This window comes from Eptatretus burgeri, chromosome 6 (assembly GCF_056783735.1).
Source record: "Eptatretus burgeri isolate ZD-2024b chromosome 6, Ebu_testis_v1, whole genome shotgun sequence".
Taxonomy (NCBI): Eukaryota; Metazoa; Chordata; class Myxini; order Myxiniformes; family Myxinidae; genus Eptatretus; species Eptatretus burgeri.
In genome coordinates this window covers 22,950,869-22,973,827 of record NC_140966.1, presented here as the reverse complement: position 1 = coordinate 22,973,827, position 22,959 = coordinate 22,950,869, and the positions used below count along the sequence as shown (strand labels likewise).

Below are 22,959 nucleotides of genomic sequence, written 5' to 3'. Positions count from 1 at the left end.
CCAAAAGAGATTATGGCTGAAAGTGAGACCCAAGAGTATGAGTGACAGAACCTCTTCGAGAGGGTTGGTGAGAAACCATATGGGAAGGTTTATGGTACGGTCCTTTGAGAGAGAGAGGGAGAGGCTGAGGGAGAGGGGGATAGAGAGAGATAGATAGAGAGAGAGATAGATAGAGAGAGAGATAGATAGAGAGAGAGATAGATAGAGAGAGAGATAGATAGAGAGAGAGATAGATAGAGAGAGAGATAGAGAGAGAGATAGATAGAGAGAGAGATAGAGAGAGAGATAGAGAGATAGATAGAGAGAGAGAGATATAGAGAGAGAGATAGAGAGAGAGAGAGGTAGAGAGAGAGAGAGAGAGAGAGAGAGAGAGAGAGAGAGAGAGAGAGAGAGAGAGAGAGAGAGAGAGAGAGAGAGATAGAGAGACAGAGAGATGGATAGAGAGAGAGAGAGAGAGATAGATAGAGAGAGAGAGAGATAGATAGAGAGAGAGAGATAGATAGAGAGAGAGAGAGATAGAGAGAGAGAAAGATAGATAGAGAAAGATAGAAAGAGATAGAGATAGAGATAGAGATAGAGATAGAGATAGAGATAGAGATAGAGATAGAGATAGAGATAGAGATAGAGATAGAGATAGAGATAGAGATAGAGATAGAGATAGAGATAGAGTTAGAGTTAGAGTTAGAGTTAGAGTTAGAGTTAGAGTTAGAGTTAGAGTTAGAGTTAGAGTTAGAGTTAGAGTTAGAGTTAGAGTTAGAGTTAGAGTTAGAGTTAGAGTTAGAGTTAGAGTTAGAGTTAGAGTTAGAGTTAGAGTTAGAGTTAGAGTTAGAGATAGAGATAGAGATAGAGATAGAGATAGAGATAGAGATAGAGAGATATTTCTCAGGATTGAAAGACATGGTCCAAGTGCTTGACCAGTTTGTGATTTTGTTAAGGTTTCAGAAGAGGGAAGAGGCTGCAGCTTGTCTGTCAGAAGGATGAGGGATGTCATGGTAGAAAGTGGTCATCAGCAAAGAGATAAAGAGGATTTCCCAGGGTCAGTGAGATTGATGAAGATTAGGAATAGGATGGCTCTCCTGAGGTCCAGAGAGACGGTCCTGATCTCATGTCACATATTGAGGGCCTCAATCCATTGTTGGAAGAGTTGAAGCAGCATGTCAAAAGGTAGAGTGAGCAGGTCTGAATCTGAATTGATGATCTGAGATGAGGCTGTTGGAGAAAAGGAATGATTGTATGTCAACTATGATGATGGAGTCCATGACCTTGCTGATTGGAAGCAAGCTAATTGGTTGGCAGTTAAGGGGATCCATTTTTGCACCATTTTATGTAATACTGTGATGTTGGCTGATTTCGAAGCAGATGGAAGATGACCTCTAGTAAATGGCAGTGTGAAATAGGGCAGAGAGAGGAAGCGCCAGAGCAACAGAGCAGGTTTTTAGGACACGTGAGCTGATGCCATCCAATCCAGTTGCAGAGTCAGAGTTGAGAGTTGCCAGAAACTTGACCCCCTTTTCAGGTGCAAAAGACATCAAATTTAGGAACAGCAGGGTATGACCGGGAAGGATGGGTACAAAGAGGGAGGGGTTAGGGACACAAGATTTTGAAGCAAACACAGAATTGAGACATTTAGCCTTCTCAGGAGCGGAGTCAGCTGTGGTGCCATTTGAAGTGAGGGAAAGGATGGAAGAGGAGCAAACACCAGAAACAGACTTTACAAGGCACTACCAGGTTCTTGAGGAGGGAGAGAAGTTTGAAAGCTCATTATTGAGATTGGACAGATGTTTTCTGGCTCTCCTGAGGGTACACACACACTTGGTGCAGGCTTTGTGGAATGATCTGAGGTTTCCTTCAGTCACATTTGCCTTCCAGGAGAATGCAAGTAGTTTTATAGCAACTGCCACACCACACGATTCAGAGTACCAAGAGTGGGAGGATGGGTAAAATGATTAAAGGCGAGATGGGACGTATCTGTGCTGTAAGAGATAGCAGGTTTCTCTGGAAGAATTCCCAAGCTAAATTAAAATCAGCGGCGGTGGATATAGACCAGTCCTGAAGTGTAAAAAAAAAAATTAAGAATACACAAATACGTGAGCACAGGGGGCCACGAAAGTAGAAGCAGGTCACAATTTAGAAACAGCGAATATGCGGGGTTCGTGAATGTCAAATCCGCAAATGCCGGGGTTCCACGGTACTTAATGCATCGAATGGTCTCTCTGGAAAGGTGGTGGCAGCAGAGATAGGGGAAACATGGGTATTGGCAGGATTGCACAGGCTTGATGAGTCAAATGGCCATCTCCTGAGTTGATGTTTCTTATGTGAACAAGTCTTCACATATTAATCACTATTTGACTGGTGATGCATCATTTAATGCCTCTTAAATCAAATAAATATTACCTGAACTACCACTTCATTGTCTTCAGTCAAAAAAGACCACAAATGTTTTCACCTTATGCTTTCATGATAGAATAATAATGTACAAGTGCAATAACGCACCCCCTTTCCCCCACCCCCCTCCCCCCCCCAAAAAACCTACCAGCCTCAAGCGTGTCAGGCACATCTGGTGTTTGTGTTATTTGCAGATAGAAGAGCAGTGCTCCATAAAGCGACGTGCGCACCCGCTGGTAGCTGCCTCCTTCATGGGAAAGAATATCGCACTTAGGATTTATTGTTATACACAGGGTTTATTTGCGTGTTATTCACAGACATGGGAACACACTCTTAGCTGAGGTTCATAAGAGCATAACAACATGAGGAGGGGGGAAGGGGTGCAATCTAAAGGAGCAGCAAATGACAAAAGCAGAACTGTGATGCACATCCAAAGGCAGTTTCTCACATTCATTTTCACATGCATTTAACAGCAGAAGCAAAAAAACTGAGCCACAAAAATCATGGACACACCGACATTTTTCATTCACTTTTCTTTCAAATCTTTTCTCTGACTGGCTGAATGGGTTTTGAACCCTCAATATATTTATTTGGAATGATGGGGTGGTGATGGCATGATTTAGCTACTATGCTGGGCTGAGTGCATTGCCTAAATGTATACACAACACACTCGCTGCTATGCTGTCTAGCCTAGGTTAGAATCCCGACCCAGCTATAAACTGTCATCCTGGTGTTTCACAGGCAAGCTGATAAATCAATAAATGTGCCGTCCCTTGGAGGGACGCCAAATGGATGTCCCGTCTGCTATCATTATTTATTGGATGTTAACGATCCCACGGTGCCTTTCGCAAAGAGTCGGTGAGCTATCGCCGGCACAATGGCACACACAAATTGCAAATTCTTGCACACCCAGTCGATTATTTTGTGTCGGAGTGACAACCTGTCCAGGATTGTAACCCGTGCCAAGAAAATGCCGCGGCAGAACAGTTGCTCTGTCTACAGCACGGTGGTAGACGATGACGACGATGATTATATTAAGCATGCAATGTTCAGCTTTTGTGGTCTCATCTAGTGTGTGCATGTTTTGATTTTGAATACAAATTCCAAATTCCTAATTACGGATTGCTAATTGCTAATTGGTTCAGAAAAAAAAATAAAAAAAATAAAACACAGCACCAATTATATTTCTCATGGAACATTTGCAATAATACCTTAACTGCAACATTAATGGGAAAAGAAGATGACAAAAACATCCAGGTGACAACCATGGTGGTAGAGGTCAAGAGTTATTTTGAAAGGTGAAAAGGTGTCTAAAGATGTTAGTTGGTTATTTTTAACATTCCCTTCCATACTCATTCAGGTAAAATGTGACAGACAAGAAAGTAAAGGAGGGTTTCAATGAATGGTTTAATAATCTCTGATTCTAGCCAAAAGAGCAACTCGTTTCATACAATTCCATGCAATATATTTCAGATCCCAAATCCAAATGATGAGTGTCAACTGGTTTGACTGAATACCTGGAGGGAAAAGGCCATGGAGATTAAACTCGCACTAATAACATTAAAGAGGGATGATTTAATGACCAAGCTGCTCATTTCACCAAGAGACTGTTCATTGCTAATTGTAGCGGCATGGCGCCTTGTCACTTTGGAAAACACCAATACTGTAAATTTATATTAGCAATTCCAGCAATTATCCACAGAGGCCACGGTATAAAGTTTTCTTGCCCAACAGGATTGCAGTGGAGCATTTCAAACTAGAAGGGCACACGTTGGCATTGCCAGATGTGTCTTTGCCAACATTATTACATCATTATACATACTTGTACCAAATTTGATTTAAATCCCTGAACCCAGATTCAAAATATTAAAAAATAGGGGCAATACCCCTGGGTGCTCACCTGGTAGCAGCTGGATAAGATAACCAGGGAACCACTGGACAGGATGGATGAGCCACAAAATATGTAACGGAGAAAAAAGTAAATACCTATAGATAAATTTTCAATGCCATGAACAAACTTTGGTACATCACGGGTGATAAAGGTTGTGGTCAAGTTTCATCAAAATTGTGTGTGTAGTATCTAAGGAGAATGCAAATACCTATTTTTGGGGGCAACACCCCTTGTACCCCTTAGAGCCCGATTTTTCTAACGTCATGCACAAACTTTGGCACACAATGGGTGGTGAAGGTTGTAGTCAAGTTTCATTGGAATTGTGTGTGTTGTTTCTGAGCAGAAAGCAAATATCTCTTTTGGGGGGGGGGGGGTAACCTGCCCATAAACTCCCTCAGTCAACCCCCTCAGACCTCGACTTTTTAAATGCCATGAACAAACTTTGGTACACAATGGGTGATAAAGGTTGTGGTCAAGTTTCATCGAAATTGTGTGTGTCGTTTCAGAGAAGAAAGAAAATAGTACATATTTTAGGGGTCAACCCCCACGTCGAATCCCTTAGACCAAAATTTTGTTATTGTCATGAAAAAAACTTTAGTACATCACGGGTGATAAAGGTTGTGGTCAAGTTTCATCGGAATTGTGCGTGTGGTTTCTCAGAAAAAAGCAAATACATATTTTGGGGGCAACGCCCCTTGTATCCCCTTAGAGCCTGATTTTTCTAACATCATGAACAAACTTTGGTACACCATGGGTGGTGAAGGTTGCAGTCAAGTTTCATTGGAATTGTGTGTGTCGTTTCTGAGAAGAAAGCAAATATCTCTGAGGGGGAGCAGGGGTGACAACCCACCCGTAAATTTTAAATGCTGTTAAAGGCCCGGTCACACCTTGACGTTTTAGCCAACGTATGCCGATTTTTGAATTTTTTTTCTAAAACGCTGGCAAACGTTGAATACGTTATGGGTAAGTTTTGATAACATTAAGAGCACGCTGGCATATGTCGTAGTACGTTGCCATAAGTCGTTGTACGTTGGCTTTAAACGTTGTACTTTTCGGTTGTCCTCAAATTTTTTCATGCTTGAAATTTCACGACGTATGCCGGCGTATGACTCACACGTTCCGCTACGCTGGCCACAAGTTGTATGCACGGTCTGCGATCGTTGACAGACGTCAACACATGCTACTTGTAAGTTAATCATAAGTTGAGACACGCCGAGGTAATGTTTAGCATACCCAAAACTTATTTCTAACCTATGATTAACGTGTTGTTGGCACGTTACGCGATCGTTGCCACACGTCGACAGACGTTACTTTTAAGTTACTCATAGGCTGAAAGACGTCGGTATAATGGATCGTCCTTGCGTCAGCGTCCACGGCCACGGCCAGGACACTTATTTGCAGCATTCTTCAAACTTTTCTTCGGCATGACGAGGATGTTCACACTTCGATGTCTAGCTTGGCTATGATTCCAATTGTCTATCGGCAGCGTCTATTTAAAATAGTCGAGTTTGAGCGTTTTAACACGTTCAGAAGAAACGCTTCAAATTTCCAAACCCCAGCGTCAAAAAAAAAAACAAAAAATAAAAATAAAAAACAAAGGCGAGTGACAGCAATTTAAATCGTTCATTGTAAACAATGAAAATAGCTGAGTGGTACCGTTTAAAAGTCGTTGAGTGTAAAAAAAATCCAATTGTTGAGCGCAAGCGTCTACTTTCAATAGTGGAGATGCAGCCATTTAAATCGTTGAGTGGCAGCCTATGAACCTACCCGTGGACACGCGGACGCAAGGACGATCCATCATAACCCACACCCTCCCCCTCACACCCACCTACTACTGCCAACATGAACAAACTACTACTAATACTAATACTAATACTGATACTGATACTGCTGACATGGACATCAACTCAAAAAGGACTCGAAAACACTGTTGGGTTCCCCTTTTATGAACACCATTTTTATATACCAATTCCCAAAACCGCTGGGAACACGTCTTTATATGGCAGTTGTAAGCGAGAAACACATCCATTTTTTTTTTTTTTTGTCGACTGGAAGACGTCATTGGAATACGTCTACATACGTCGATGTGTGTTGGTACTACGTAAAGAATTGGTTCAAAGCACGTCAAACACAAGTTAGAAATAAGTTTCACGTAAAAAAGACATTACCGCGACGTGTTTCGATTAATGAGTAGCTTATAAGTAGCCTTTGTGGACGTGTGTAAGCGTCCACATATCGTGTGTAAAACTTATCCTCATCGCATGCGAACGTGTGTCATACGCCGAGTACGTCGTAAAATTTTGAACATGTTCAAAATTTCTTGACGTACTCTACTTACTACGACTTATGATAGCGTATTTAGCGTTCTACTCGCGCATACCAAACTTACCCATACCGTATTTGACGTGTCCCAACGTTTTAGACACACTTTTTGTTACGTCGGCATACGCTGGCAAGATCGCCAAGGTGTGACCGCGATGTTGACACTTCCATTTCTACGGCAGTTATGATTTGAATCGTTGTGCGTCAGCCTTTTAATAGGCTACGCCACGACATCGTCGGCGATGCGTGCAACGCGCTATGCCTAAGTTAGACTATCGTTGGGCATCGGTTGTGTAGGCCGACAACAGGTTCAGCATTCGTTGGTATAAGTTATCTATAACACAACGAAACGTTCTGTGTAGTTACCAATGCGTTACACATAAGACCAAGTCGCTATGAATACGTCCGAATCTTTAAAAAAAAACATCAAAAGTTCAACGTAAGCCAGCGTTTTACATAAATTTTAACACGTTGCCATCGCTGGCTAAAACGTCAAGGTGTGACCGGGCCTTAACAAACTTTGGTAAGTCAAGGGCGATGAAGGTTGTGGTCAAGTTTCATCAAAATCGTATGTGGAGTTTCAGAGAAAAAGTTGAAAGTATTTGTGGATGGACGGATGGACGACGGGCCATCCCATAAGCTCCCGGGAACTACGTTCCAGGTGAGCAAATAATTCTGTCTGCCAGACCATGCATCCGATCAGGTTTAAATTTAAAACATATATTCCCCATGACTACTGGATCATAATTGTGTCGTTTCACATCGATTGATGAAGCGGTTCAAGAAAAATAATTTTTTTTAAAGATTTTCGTTCAATCCAATAGGGCTGGCAAACTACGTGACCTTTTAATGATTTGTGAACACTCTGATCTCCCCAAGGATTGGAGAACATGGGGTGAAGTTTCCTCTCAATCTGTCAAGCCGTTCTGGAGATGATTTTAAAAGGATTATTGTTCATAAAATCATTGCTGCCACACCATGTGACCAATGATGTCATAGGTGGAGAACTTTTTGTTCCTCATAGATAGGCGATCATACCTGTAAAGTTTTGCGTCGATCTGTTCATCCGTTTCGAAGAAATTTTTGAAGGTTTTTGTGTTTTAAAAAAATATGGCTGCCGAACCACGTGACCGATGAAGTCATCAATTTTTACACCCGTACAATTTAGCCTGAGATGACCATCAAAAATTTCATACTGATTGGATAAAGCATTCGACGTATGCAATTATGATGTCATAACGAAGCCACAAATGACATCAAAAATCGCACTCGTTTCCCATGGGGAGTCAGTACTTCATATGTGCCAAGTTTCAATTTTTGTCCATGGAGCGGTTTCAGAGATACAGAGGTCTAAAGTTTTTACTTTTTCCCAACATGGCTGCCACACCACATGACCTATGAGGTCATAATTATCATTAAAACATTATACATGAGGTGTCACACCTATGTTGAAATTTTGTGTCACTTGGATAAGCGGTTGCAGAGAAAACAGCAAAAATTAGCATGGATGGATGGATGTACGTACTACTAGATGCAGTGCGTACGTATGGACAACCCGAAAACATAATGCCTCCGGCGGCTTTGTCGGTGGAAAAAAGCAAATCCTGGAGGGATCATAATGGCACGCTTGATCCAATGGCCATCCCAATTTTGAAGCTGGACTGTTACTTTCAATCTTTCATCGTCCAACACCATGTAGGGCACAGATCAGTGATGATCCACGGTGTAATAGGACGTCAACGTCAGATTAATTGGCGTCGTTTAAATGTTCAGATGGATTTTGGCAATATATTCCACTCTCAAACATCGGGGCCTTGACACTCAAACATCATATAAAATCTGCCGATAGCAGAACAAATGGAATCTTACAGAGGTGCAGCGGCCATTACATTCTACATCTGGAACACTGTACTTGACATGTACCACCACTCCTTTTCAATAATCACAACGTGTTCAATAGAAAAAAAATGTAACAATCACTTACCAGTTTTCATGATGAAGTCCAAAAGGTTCTTGAGCACAAGTAGAAGAGAGTCAGCTCCAACAGCAGCGAGGCCAGAGATAACTGGCTGCCCGACCGCTCCCAAGGGGTCAAAAAGGGAAGTGATTTGCATGCATTGGTTCCCAGCAAAGACCCAGGGACTGTCAGCACGAGCAATCATGCTCAGATGTGTGCAAAGTGTAAAGAGAGCCCCGGAGGCCAATGACATGAGTTGTGCCGCCACATTCTCATGCAGGATCTGAAGAAAGGGTACGACCGTCAGATGATTGGAAGCAACATTTTACATTTTGGGGCCTTAAAATAGTAACACACATTTCCTACTATTAAATAAAGCATGAGGGGTAATTCATTGGTGAAACACCAGCGCAGTCATCTTCGGAACCTTCCACTCACCCCTTTTAGGATGAGCACTCCTGGAATAATGAAGATGACTTTGGGAAAAAAATCTTCACCTTGTTGCAGAATATTTCTGTCTGGAACAATAATCTGAAACTATACAGTACTACACTAAAAACTATACTCTGAGGTTTCTGGACTTCAGAACACACCTCAGTTGGTTAAACCGGTTTTATGAACGCTCAACCATCCCACTTCCCTTCTAGGATATGTCTGGTTGGGCAGTAATTCTATTTGTCTGAAGGCCTTCGAGCTTCTGCATAGCCAGATAACATAGCTCGCTCTAAGGGCAGTTTTTGACGCTGTGTCCATATAATCTTCCTCTTTCCTTTTGGGATGCCTCAGGAGGCAAGGCATTTGCTGAAAGATATATTGTAGAATCCTCCACTGCATATTTCTCGTGGAAAGTAGTTTACAGACCATCCTCTATGTTCACAATCGGCTATTAGGTCTTCATATTTGCATTTCTTTTTGGCATATGCATTGGACAGGTTCTCCTCCGTCAGGACTGTCAATTCAATAATGATGACATTTTTAGTTGCTACCGTTTGGCAGTTTCCGAGATTTGTGGAAGGAATACAATTGGCCTATGGTCTTCACCCATCAGAAACCTCGAATCATTAGCCTTCTGTAGGATGTCCTGTACTTCTATCCGTGGATGTAGCAAGGCTGGGTTCCTGTAGGATGTCCCATCAACTGTACGGAATGCAATGGTGGGAATGGAGTTTGGCTTTGATACAATAGCGATCTTCTTATTTGCATCTTTGATATAAAAAGCCAGACCTGATGCAATCGCGCTGAAGGTTTGGTCGTGGCGCAGTTGTATCTTATATTTTGGAGTGAGTAACTGCAACCATTTAAGTTGTGGAGCAGTGTGCAGTGGTGATAATGACACAGTTGATACATTCCAAGGTTGGTTTTGCCCTACAATCTGAGATTAGCTGGGAAAGGGAGTTGGTCATGGATAGCGTTGATGTGGAATGACAGCAGTTCCAGTGTTCATATATGGAGGAGTTTCTTCCATGACATATCGGTCTGTATGGCAGAATCCCATCTCAACCACTGTCCTTGTTTAACACATCCATACAGGTAGACCAGTCTTTCTCATAAATATCCTTTACCAAATTAGTGAGACATTTCTTGTGTTCTCTTATGGTCATATCTCTTATCAGCATTTGGGTTTTCCTGCAGCCGAATCCTGCTCGGTCAGTTTGACCTCTGCACATCTCATTCAAGATAAGGTGTCGCTCCTTCTGTTCCAACTCTTTCACACCATTCCACCTAGCCTTGTTGTTCTGTTTCTAAATACTCTCTATACAGTCTCTGTGTCTTTCCATCCCTGGAGTGTTTGTTAAGGTGGTACTTGGTGACCTGCATACATTTCACAGATGTGGTAAGTGTTTTCAATTGTTTTAATTAAACTTGAGGCAGGAAGTCAAACAGGAAGTTAAACAAAGGAAACCCACAAAACAGAAAAGGAGAAACGCTGAGGGCATGCTTATGGTATTTTTTTTAAAATGAGGAAATGAAAGAATAAGATAAAAATAATAGGAGGAAAAAAATGCTGAAAATATAATGACAAAACAAACAAACAAACAACAAAAAAATCACATCTGACCTTTTGAAACAAGTGGTACAGCAGGTCAGTGATGAGTGTTTGCCTCTCCTCTCCCTGCAACAGCTCTGTGGAACATGATGCAAGCACAGTCTCCATCACCTGTCGCCAAGCTTCCAGACAACTCAACTTGCTTTGGAGTCCCTTCCTCGAGCGGTTCCTCTCCAGCACATGCTCCATAACAGTGCGCATCTCCTGTGAAGCCAGAATGTATGCTGAAATCACCAACAATCAAGGGTACAGAAACTGTTTTTCATTATCCCAGTTGACTTATTCAATGCATGGTTTAAACAAGTAAATGCACAGCAGGATGCTCATCTTTCAAAATCATTAAATTCCATATGTGTTTTTTGACCAATTTTTCAGAGTTGACCTGGATTTGTACAAGCGATGAATTCAATACATTTTAGATTATAACTTCATCATACTCAATGCAAATTGATCCTGAATGTGACTAGACATTATGTTCACACGAGCAAATACTCATCACTGTACCTGTACATGCACAACACTGGCAAGCTGAAATGCATGCAGGACAGGCTTGATCACACACTTACATTTAGCAGTACGTTGCGGTGCCCAATCGGTCCCAAACCTTGCAGCTTGTTCATTTCTCCCATTAATATGTTTTTAAGCTTCTGCAGAGGAAGGCAAGAGCAAAATAAACTTCCAGAAGGATACTTTTCTGTTACACTGGTGAAACAATTTTCACTTCCAACATTTTCCAACTAGATATCTGTGATCACAAAGCGATCGCCAAGGAAAGACCTGCCCTGGTCGGGACCAAACAATCCAATGATGGCCATATTTTTTCAGACCACAATATGACCTTGACCTTCAACATTTAGGAACAGAGTGTACAATAAGAAAATATATCCCCAGATACAATCTATTTATAAAACTCAACATCATGAAAATCAGAGGAAAGATTTAAATTGTGATCTACAAGGTGTTTTTAGTTAATTAGGTCACAATCAAAAATAGAAGGGAACTTGGTAGAGCGCATACCGACACCACATAATGTTTGATCCAGTGGAACATATCAACCCCAATAACTTTTTGCATTATCATGCTATATATCATTTTTGGCCCAACCTCTCAATGGTGAAGAATCACTTGAAAATTTTTTTAAATGTCATATCCGGATCTGGATTCAGATCTTCACCAAAATCTAATGAGTACATCCTTGTCACACACACCCAACCTGCACACCAAATTTCATCCCAATCCGTCCACAACTTTTTGAGATATCCTGCACACAAACAAACAAACAAGAAAAAGACGTCGTGCAGAGCACGATACTTGCAAAATCCACCTCCCCCACCCCCCTCTGCAAAGGTTGCCATGCATACATCAAATTGTCCATTTCATCAAGATTAAAATTGATTATTTTTCAGTTTGAAATTGATGATTTTAGAAGTTTGACTTTGTCGACCTTTAACCTTATGACCTCAAAAATGTTTTTCAAATTCAGTGATGCACTATGCAATTGCTGCTTCATTGTCAGGTGAATCAGATGAAAATTGATGATTTTTCAGATGAAATTTGATGATTTTAGAAGTTTGACCTCGAGTTGACCTTTGACTCTTTTGACCTCAAAAATAGTTGCTACCCCAATTCAGAGATGGACTATGCAAATCCTGTTGAACTTTCAAGTTGATAGAATGTAAATTGATGATTTTTCAGTTGAAAATTGATCATTTTAGAAGTTTGACCTCGAGTTGACCTTTGACCTCAAAAATAGTTTGTTTCCCAATTCAGTGACATAATACGCAAATCTTGTTCAAATTTCAAGTCAATCAGATAGAAAAAATTACGGTTTTGAAATTTGACCTCAAGATGACCTTTGACCTCAAGATCAATAGTCTTCTCAGTTGAGACTACCTCGACAACTTGGTAAAGTTTCCACTGCCCTCCACTGCCCTCTCACCTCCATCTCTTCACTCCACCTCCTCAAATACTCAACTGCCATCTTCCTTGTCTCTTGTCCCCCCTCTCTCCCAGCACCACAGAGCCTTTTCTCCTCCTCATTCGGGCCGCTCCCCTCGCTATTCTGCAATACCCCACACTCCTTCAGCAACCCTCCTTACCTCCCCCCTCGTCCCTCGTCCTACCTCCCCCGCCCCTCCACCTCCTGCACCCAAATCCTCCTCCCTACCTCTTCATTAAAAGTGTGGACCTCAAATATCCGGGGCCTTCGCTCAAACCTTTCAGATCTTTCCATGCAGGTTGCCACTGACAAACCAGACATTATCTGCCTAACAGAAACTTTCCTCTCCCAAGACGTGTCTGACTCCCAAGTATCTCTCCCTGGTTACTCCCTCTTACGGTATGACAGACCTGAGCCTCGTCCTGGTGGAGGTGTTGCTCTCTTCATCAAAGACTCTATTCCTCACTCTCCCTGCACTGCTCTCACTCCCCACACCCCCAGGAATACCTCTGGCTTCGGCTTCCCTCCACTCCCACCTCATGTTTATATGTGTACTGTACCGTCCACCGAACAGTGATGACTCCATCTACACCTCACTCTCCGAAAACATGGACCATCTTCTATCTTCTCATCCAAACTCTCTCTTCCTCTTATGTGGCGACTTCAATTGTCATCACGCCAGTTGGCTAGGTGGGGGTACCTCTCTCACCTGCCATGGGACATCAGCAAAAGCTTTCTGTGACTCATTGGGACTGACTCAATCGGTCAACTTCCCGACCCGGATCTCAACCAATGGTACTCCATCTCTTCTGGATCTGATTTTGACAAATTTCCCTGACAATATCTGCTGCTCTTCCTTCGCTCCAATTGGTTCTTCTGACCACGTCCTTGTTAAAGTGGACATCTCTCTGGCTGTTATCAGAGAACCACCTCACCGCCGTCGAGTCTGGCATTTCACTCAAGCCGACTGGCAGGGTCTCCGAGCAGCCATCAAACTTACAGACTGGTCTCCTATCACTACTTTCTCAAACATCAACTCATCCTGGGAATTCTTTCAAAGAAACTTGCTCTCCCTCATGCACAGATTTATCCCCTCTCGTGTTCAGTTGTCTTACCCTTCCTCCCGCCCTTGGTTTACTGAAGCTTGTGGCGAGGCAGTTGTCCTGAAACAACTTGCCTTTGCCTCATGGAAAGCAAACCCAACTGAGGGCAATCTCAGTTCTTTCCACAAAGCTCGGAACAAGTGTGTAGCTACCCTCAGGAGAGCCAGAAAACAACATCTTTCTCATCTCAAGTCTGAACTCTCAAACCTCTCTCCCTCCTCAAAATCCTGGTGGCGTTTAATCAAATCTGTTTCTGGTGTATGTTCCCCTCCATCCTCCTCCCTTACCTCAAATGGCCGCACTGCTGATTCCACACGTGATAAAGCTGAATGTCTAAACTCGGTGTTTGCAGCTAAATCTTGTGTCCCAAACCCATCACTATCTCTACCCACTTTACCCAGTCGCACCCAACTGTCCCTGGACTCTGTATCCTTTTCTCCTGACAAGGTGGAGAGCTTGCTTTCAAACCTCGAGTCAGATTCTGCAACCGGTCCAGACGGCATCAGCCCACGTGTCCTCAAAGCCTGCTCTTCTGCTCTTGCTCACCCTCTCTCTGTTCTATTCACCCTCTCATTTTCCCAAGGTCATCTGCCATCTGCTTGGAAATCTGCTAACATCACTGCCCTGCATAAAAAAGGTGCAAAAACAGATCCCTGTAACTATAGACCAATCAGCCTTCTCCCAATCATCAGCAAGGTTATGGAATCCATCATCGCTTCAGACATGAAATCCTTCCTCTTCTCCAATGGCTTGATTTCCAATCATCAATTTGGTTTCAGACCAGGTCACTCTACCCTAGATATGCTGCTACTGCTCTCCCATCAATGGATGGAGGTCCTCAATGCCAGACAGGAAATCCGAGCCGTATCCCTGGACATATCACGTGCTTTTGACACAGTCTGGCACCCTGCCCTACTCACCAAACTCTCTTCCCATGGTATTCAAGGCCATCTCCACTCATGGCTCGCAGACTTCCTCTCCTGTCGCAGTCAACGTGTGGCCCTAAATGGAGTTCTTTCATCCCCTCTTCCTGTGCAGGCTGGAGTTCCTCAAGGTAGCGTTCTGGGCCCTGTTCTTTTTCTGGTTTTCATCAATGATCTCTCGGACTCTCTGGAAAATCCTCTATTTCTCTTTGCCGATGACTCCACCCTCTGCCGTACCATCTGTCATCCCTCAGACCGGCAAGCAGCAGCTTCTTCGCTCACTGCAGATCTGGATAAAATCACAAACTGGTCCAACACGTGGAACATGTCTTTCAATCCAGACAAATCTCACACTCTCACTATGTCTCTTCGAAAGGACCGTTTACAAAACCCCCCCATCCACTTTCTCAACAATCCTCTGGAAGAAGTCTTTTCTTTCAAGCTTCTGGGGCTCACTATCTGCCATGACCTTTCCTGGGAAAGTCACATTTCCAACCTTGCCTCAAAAGCCAGTCGCCGACTGGGAATCCTCCGTCGTGCAAAGTCCTTCCTCGGCCCTCTTGAGCTCCTGACCACTTACAAAGCTTTTGTCCGTAGCCTGATGGAGTACTGCTCTCCCCTCTGGGCTGGTGCTCCTGCCTCCCACCTTTCTCGACTTCCCGCTGTCGAAACCAGGGCTTTTAAGATCATTGGCATCTCCCGCAATGAAGCTGAGTCTTTGGGCCTCTCACTCAATCACCGCAGGTTGGTCGGTGGTCTTTCTGTCTTCTACCGACTCCTCTCCAGCCTTGCCCCCCCTGCTCTCTCTGTGATTTGTCCCAACCACATTTCCACAGGGCGCTCAAGGTCCGCCAGCAACCCCCTTCTGGTAAAACTACCAAAATCACGAATCACTGCTCATCTTCACTCTTTCATTCCTCTTTTTTCCCGCCTTTGGAATAAACTTCCTCACTCTATTCTTTCCCATTCTTCCCTCCAGGCTTTCAAAACAGCTGTTCACCACCACCTCTTATCTTCCCCCATCCAAATCCTCGATCTTTTCTACCCCCGATAATCCACCCAAGCCCACTTCCTTCAATTCTCCTGCTTTCCTTCCTGAAAGTCCCTTTAATGTCCATCTTCCCCTCGCCATGTTCCCCGTCCCATCCCCATCCCTCCCCCTTCCACAGTTCACCTGTGTCTGTTCCCCAATGTTTTGTCCCTTCCACTCCCGCCCCTCTTGTCTCATGCCTCCTTGCTGTGAGTTGTGTGTTAGCTCTCATACGAGCCTCGACCAAGGTATACAAAAAAAAAAAAAAAAAAAAAAAAAAAAAAGTTTCATAACGATTGGTTTAGAATTGTGACATGTTGGCGATGAAGAAAGACAGACAGACAGACAGACAGAATAACAAAATTGACTGACCAATATACTTGAAAGATCTTCGATTTTGCAAGTAACAGACAAACAGACGGGGTAAAAAACTTCCAGCTTCGGTGGTGGAGGTAAAAAAGTAGGTCAAGGACACAAATCCAAAATTAAGCAAAACATGTCAACCCCGCATATACCTTTTATTCACATTATTGATGTAAAATTTCATTCCTAAAGTCCCAGCTGGCTCCAAAATACAACTTGGAAACTGATACAGTTTGGAAATTGGGAGTGCAGGAAGAAGAAGAAAAAAAACCCCTAAATGGTAGTTTAGTACTCTTCAGGATCTAAGAAACTCTGCAGTACCATTGAAATTGGGGGTGCTAATTGTCGAAAATAAATAAATAAAAACCGACAACAGCTATAAGCCTCCCCCTACCCTATAGGAGGAGGCTGAATGATGCGAATAAGGAATACGTACACGTAATCATCCATATTTGTGAGACATGACAACATTTTTACAACCACTAACGGTAATGTAACGTTAGGTGGTCGAAGTAACGGTAGTTTTTCAGAGCATATTCAAATGCATAAAAGGAAACTATCTTATTGGAAGATACCATTACTACTTTGTTATCCATTCATCTTGCAGGCCACTGGTATGTGCTTTGGATTGGGTCGAGGTTTCCACAACACCGTGTCTCATTAAACCAATGTGAGCTCTGAATTAGCTACCAAAGTTCACCAATGGCGAATGGGTATTGTAGAAAAAAATAATGACAATAATAATCGCTTGACCTCTCTTGCTGCTTTTACATAATAGCTCTGTAAACTGTGTGCCTGCTCAATAATCTCAAGACAGCACATTTTGATGCAGTTTCCTGCCAAATCTTGACAAAAAATGTCAAAAAATAGGAATGACGTCATAAAAATTGATATGACGTCATAGTGATGCATCATATGTGCGGTAATTCATCTCTGCTAATGCCCTGTTCGATTCCCGCAAACAGAATGCAAAAAGCTTGCCGAGTTTCGAGATAAGTTTTTAGGCGATTTCCATTAGCGGAGATATTTTGATGTCATAACTCTTTTCGAGGAGGAATTTTCAAAATTGGAGATGGTTACTGTCTGCGCAGGGTATTTTTACATATACCGTATATGCCAGGTTTCAGGAAGTTTCGATGAAAACTGTAGGCTGTGAAACAAAAAAGTCCCCAAGAAGAAGATGAAGAACAACAACGTGAGTAAGACTTAGAGATCCTCCATGAGGATCTAAAAAAAAAAGAAAAAAAAGAGATGACGATGACATAGAAAGAGTGTGAGAGGGGATTTGACTCAGTTCATCACAGACACTAAGGTGCCTCACAGGAATTATTGGGTTACATGCAATTTCATTTTTGTTGGGGAGCATAAAAATTAGATAAATGTATTGGGGATACCAACTGGCAGTTTCTAATTGTGTTTATGTTGTGTCATTTTGTCTCTTTGTTCTTATGTTATATCATCACAAAGTGATAATGGATACAAGCTTTTCTGTAGCTTCCATACTTTGACATTGTCTCACCAAGGAGGCAATAAGACTTGTAAAGGCACAGGTAGTGGGCAAAAATAGAAACACCAATGTAAAGTCACTTAAAAAGGGCATTGGGCCACCACGTGTGGCCAGTACAGTCTGTATACGCCGTGGCATAGAGTCCACCAGCGTCTGCAATTCTGCAGGAGGGATGCGGCACCATTCTTCCACGAGAAAGTCATTCAACTCACACATGTTTGATGGAGGTGGAAAACGCAGTCTCAGGCATCATTCCAAAAAAAAAAAAAAAAGAGACGACGATGACATAGAAAGAGTGTGAGAGGGGATAATATTGCTTAATAAATGCTTCATTGGGTTCAGATCTGGTGACTGAGAAGGCCATGACATATGGATCACATCAGCGTCGTGCTCATCAAATCATTGGGCGACCACACATGCTGTGGATGGGGCCATTGAGGGGTCTCTTCTTGCAGCTGTGCGAGCCATAATTATAAGCAACCAGGCCTGTGCAGCATTTTTATACATGAAGCAAAGCATGCTGGAATGTTATTTGCTTAATTAGCACATGGGCCACACCTATATGGAAAACGTTGCTTGGTGTCCCTCATTTACCCAGGTGTTTCCATTTTTTTTGTCCACCACCTGTACACTGGTAAGGCATACTACCAATATAGCTCCCAACAAAAACACCATCTATTTCTGTGTCCAACATTTACCATTAACATTGGCTATTTATGCCTTTATTCTATTTCCTTTATATTGAACTCAGGAGACGCTTGACAAAACCATGCATCATAATTGACACAATGGAGACGAGAAAACAACAGCAAAGACAGAAAAGCTCAAATATAGACTACGTTATTTATTTTCAGCAAAGCAGTGATCAACGAACACATCATATGCTTTATGATCATTGCAAATCAAGCATTGTCATGCCTATTTAGCATAATTTATGGCTCGCTAATATATATTAGGCTAATGCTGTCAATCTGGCCCACCATGAAACACAGAAACGCTCGTTGTAGAGAAAAAAAAATGAAGTAAAAGTGGCTTCAAATTTATCCAAACCAATGGGGAAATTATAATTTTTAAATGAGACCAAAAAAATTGAACCAGATGGTGTATAGGCAACAGGCCGTTGCATAGATCACTCCCAAAAATAAAAAAATAAAATTATTTGCTGTTAAGAAATACTTACATAATCTCCCATTTCTGAGCTCTTTCAATCAGCATAAGAATGTAAGGCTTCCTTTTTTTCTTTATTTTTTTAATCTTGTTGTATTTTTACCATGGGCTTCTGGTAGTGGTTTTATATTTCTCAAGACAGAAAGCCTTCCCCTAAAATTGTTAGACCATATTTTTCAAAAACCTCAGAAAAGACTAAAGACAAACAGAAAACATGGACATCAGCAAAAACATTTCTCATGCCAGTTAGAACCACAATGGCAAGCAACCACAAGTTGTACCATATATGAGAACCTATTAAAAAAAATAAAAATCAACAAGTTGGCCTCAATAATTAAATGATCAAGAAAGATTTTGGAAAAAAAGGAAGATTTAAAGGAGGTAATGAAATGTAGAGTTCAGGGGAAAAGGAAGAAAAGATCCAGCTTTTCACCTTAACATTGCAAAGAGAGGCTCCATGTACGCTGCGCTCCTCGCATGACATGATTGCTTTCTCAAGTTGCATTTGATCCAGAATGTCCAGCTGTAGATCTTCAGGGAAAGGCTGGACAAAGTCTATGGCTTTCAGCAGACTCACAAGCTTGCGGTGTCCTGCAAATCACATCCAGTATGAGTGTCTACTGGAAATGACCCATTAACAGCACGCAAACATTTCATGCTGTAACAAATTAAAGTAAACTGACTTAAATATAGGGGAGAGCACACAAGGAATGGCCCACTGAAACTCAGCAGACATGTGCTAGTCCTTGTGTATGTTGTTTAAGGCCAGTGCTATGCATTTTGCCAGCAGTGTTTTGGTTTGCAAATGCCACTGGAAAATAAGTCATGTTTTTGGTTCTGATATTTCAGGAAAAGGGAAAAAAACGTTTTCATTACATCACTCAAACCTTTGTACTCATATGATTATTAAAAAATAATACGTGTTGAAAAAATATATCACCAACCAGAAATTATATTCAAACAAGGAAATGAGTCTGCAAGTCAAAAGGAACCCAAAATCATAAAAATATCAAGCTTTAGGTGTTCCACTCTTCTTCCAAGATGCAATGGAGTCTTAAAGAAAGACAACTGAAGAATGATTTCTGAACACCAAGTATATTATTTATTATTTGCAAATATGCTGTTGTGCAAAAGTCTGAGACATTTTGCATTTTATACTCTGATGCAGGAGGAAACTTAAACTTTGTGTTCAATGCAAATACACCTTCATGAAAAATAAAATCTTATTCAAACAACCCTGATTTTTGCTTCACACATGCAGGATAGTAATCAAATTTATAAATAACTAGTGAGGTACCCGTGCTACACACGGGTGGGATTTATATCAACGTTGCTTCTTCTGTTTCTGGCGGTCTGTGAGCCTCAGTGTCTCTTGCTTGTTCTTCCTCTTCGAAGCTTGAACTCTGGCTGTCCTCTCTGTGAGCTTCAGTGTCTGGCCTGTTCTTCCTCTCTGAACTCAACACTTTGTCTCATTTTACTGCTTTTTCTTGTGTCTGGTTGGCATCATCTCATCTTTGCTTTTGTTTATTTTGAGCATCAGAGCTTCCTCTTGATAAGACAATTTTTATTTTTATTTTTTTCTTGACATTTTGAACCTTTGTGGTAAGTGTCACACCTCCGTTCAAAACCTCTGTTCAAAAACAAACAGACAATGTGGAAACGGTGAATGCCAAACCATGAACCAAAAGTTCCACACCTTAAGTCGAACATGAGGCAGAGACAGCTGGTTCATGAATGACTTGGCTAAAAGAAAAAAAACATTACTGCAGCTGACCCCACCAGAAGGTGGGTAATGTTTTCATACATGGTCATTGGAGAAACTGCAAATGCCGATTCCATGAATGTGAGCGAAAAATTGCGGAATCTCAAGGGCAGAAACCGAGAATCTCAGTTGCAATGAGAAATTGCCGAAGCCGCGAATGTGTTTACATGCGGAAAACGATCAGTGTCATACGAGTGGAAAAGCAAAATCTCAATTGTAATGATATATTACAGAACCAGTGAATGTTTCTACATGGAGTAAATGTTTCTACATGGTGAAACTGTGCATGCCAAATCTGTGAATGTGTTTCCACATGGAGAGAGAGCAGTTCCGTACAGGTGGAAACTCAAAATCACGTATTGAGAAATTTATGAAACCTCACACCCACCTTCGGACGCCTGTTGGGACCACAAAAGGTTCCACAGAAAGTTTGGCGGGGCTATCCCCAAAACTGAGGGAGTAATTCTGGGACAGGCAGACAGGCAGTTCTGATTTATTCGAAAGATATTCCTGAAGATAAATTAATTGCAAGTATGTCCACCCTTTTCTTTCAAAATAATTAAAATTATTCTTAGGACACTTTCAAATAATTTTGGTACATACTCATATGGAATGGTGTTCCACACTTCTTCTAAGGCCTTCCAAAGATCATCTATGTTGCTGAGAATCATTTTAGTTTTTATTTGTCCAACTAGTCCCATAAAGCTTCAGTTACATTCAGATCTGGCCTTTGAGAGGGCCATTCCAGGCATTGGAGAACTGCAGCTTCCTCTTCATTTTGCAAATAAGTTTTAATCGTTCCAGATAAGTGCTTGAATCATTATTTTGCTGTAAATTCCGTGTCAAATTAACAAATGCCTCCAGGTCGACCACTTCAGATTTTCATGATTTTTTTGTGTGGGTTGGACAAATATTGAACAGAAAAAATGTCAAATATTAGTTCTGTATTCCAAGGAGTATTTGAGATATGACCCCGAGAGCGTGTCAAGGTTGGTTGAAGAAAAACGACCCCTTAATTATCCTTCAATTTCAGCAACCCATTTTTTGGCATGTTTGAGATAAAGCAATGAAAATTTTTTCCTAATGCAACTTTTATGGTATTTTAAAGAAAAAATAAAGCCAGATACATTGCAGAAAAAATGAGGCCTGCAGCCACCCTCAAAAATGGTAAAAATCAAAATAGAACGACTGAAGCGGGCAACTTTGACCGATGTTAAAGTACCTTTCATTTATTGTGTCACCCATGTCATTTTTTGTGAGAAAAATATACTAAAATGTCTACCAAAATATGAATTACCAGTTGTCTACTGCATTTATTTTTTATTTTAGGCCCTTTCAAAAAGGGAAAAATATGAAATTTCATGATTTTCAGGTCAAAAAAAATCACATGTGGCCTAACTTCAAAAGATATGTGCTTGGTATCAAATGAAAGCTCCTTTCATGCACTATAACTGCACCAAATCTCATTAGTTTTATAGCAATCCTTCATGTCCTACCAACCCCATCAAAAAAGCTAAACAACACCAGTGCGTTAAATCTATTTATAGCACACAGTACAAAACAACTTACAAAAAACACAGCGCAATGCAATGTCAGTGTCAGTGTGGCCAGGCCATTAGTCAAAATAACTGTTAATTTCCACTTGAAAGCTTCAAAGTTGATCACTTCAAATGACCGATACATCACATATTACTGAAGTTATTCAGGCACTGATAATATTGTGCAAGTTTTGTTTAGAATCCAATGACATCAAAGTAATGCACACATTAGCTCAACTACTGATTCATAAAATAAAGACAGTATAATTTAGAAAGAATCAGACATGCATTTGAAAATTGCCCTTTGTATGCATTTATTGTATTAGTAATAACTTTATTACTCTCAAACAGATGTCTCAAACAGATGCCAAGAAATGGGTTGCTGAAATTGAAGGATTATAATTAGGGGGTCGTTTTTCTTCAACCAACCTTTGCACAGCAGTGCACATTTCAAAACCATGATCTCACCTTTTATGCTAAGCTCTCCAAAATGCTGATAGTTCTCCAATACTTCTGCAGAGTTTCTATCTGGTTCAGAGCCTGGGGTTGGGGGGGGGGGTTAAAAGGTGAGGGTAGGGGGCGAGAGGGGGTGGTAGGTGAGAAAAAAAAACATTGTTTTAAAATTATCATTTACCTGTCTTGTCTCTGGTGCTCTGCCTGAAGAGAAACATTTGGGCTTTTATTGTAAAGTGCAGTGGCCTGCAAAAGCATTCACCCATTACCAATAATGTGGCATTTAGATGAATTACGTCAAAACAATTTTTCAAAATTAACTTATAATTCAAAACCAACAAGAAAATTCACTGGGTGCAAAAGTATTTAGGTCCTTTGGTCAGTACTTGGTGGAAGCACCTTTTGCAGCAATGACTGCGATGAGTTATTGGGTAGGTCTCTCCCAGCTTTGCACAGTGAGATTGTGAAATCTTTGCTCATTCATCACGTGAAAATTGCTCTAGTTCTGCCAGGCTTGATGTGGATCGTCGATAGACTGCAATCTTCACGTCTCACCATAATTGTTCAATTGG

General features: G+C 41.5%; 1 protein-coding gene across 1 annotated transcript in view; it reads right to left on the bottom strand.

Moving 5' to 3' along the window:
• Positions 1–22,959, bottom strand: part of NUP205 (nucleoporin 205) — a 327,963-nt gene that overhangs the window by 65,586 nt on the left and 239,418 nt on the right. Inside the window, exons 26-31 of the mRNA XM_085884280.1 lie at positions 22,403–22,474; positions 19,068–19,225; positions 11,169–11,249; positions 10,615–10,806; positions 8,583–8,838; positions 2,534–2,632 (exon numbers count right to left, since the gene is read on the bottom strand). Of these exons, the coding sequence (XP_085740406.1) occupies positions 2,534–2,632; positions 8,583–8,838; positions 10,615–10,806; positions 11,169–11,249; positions 19,068–19,225; positions 22,403–22,474 (858 nt within the window). The remainder of the gene's footprint in view (positions 1–2,533; positions 2,633–8,582; positions 8,839–10,614; positions 10,807–11,168; positions 11,250–19,067; positions 19,226–22,402; positions 22,475–22,959) is intronic.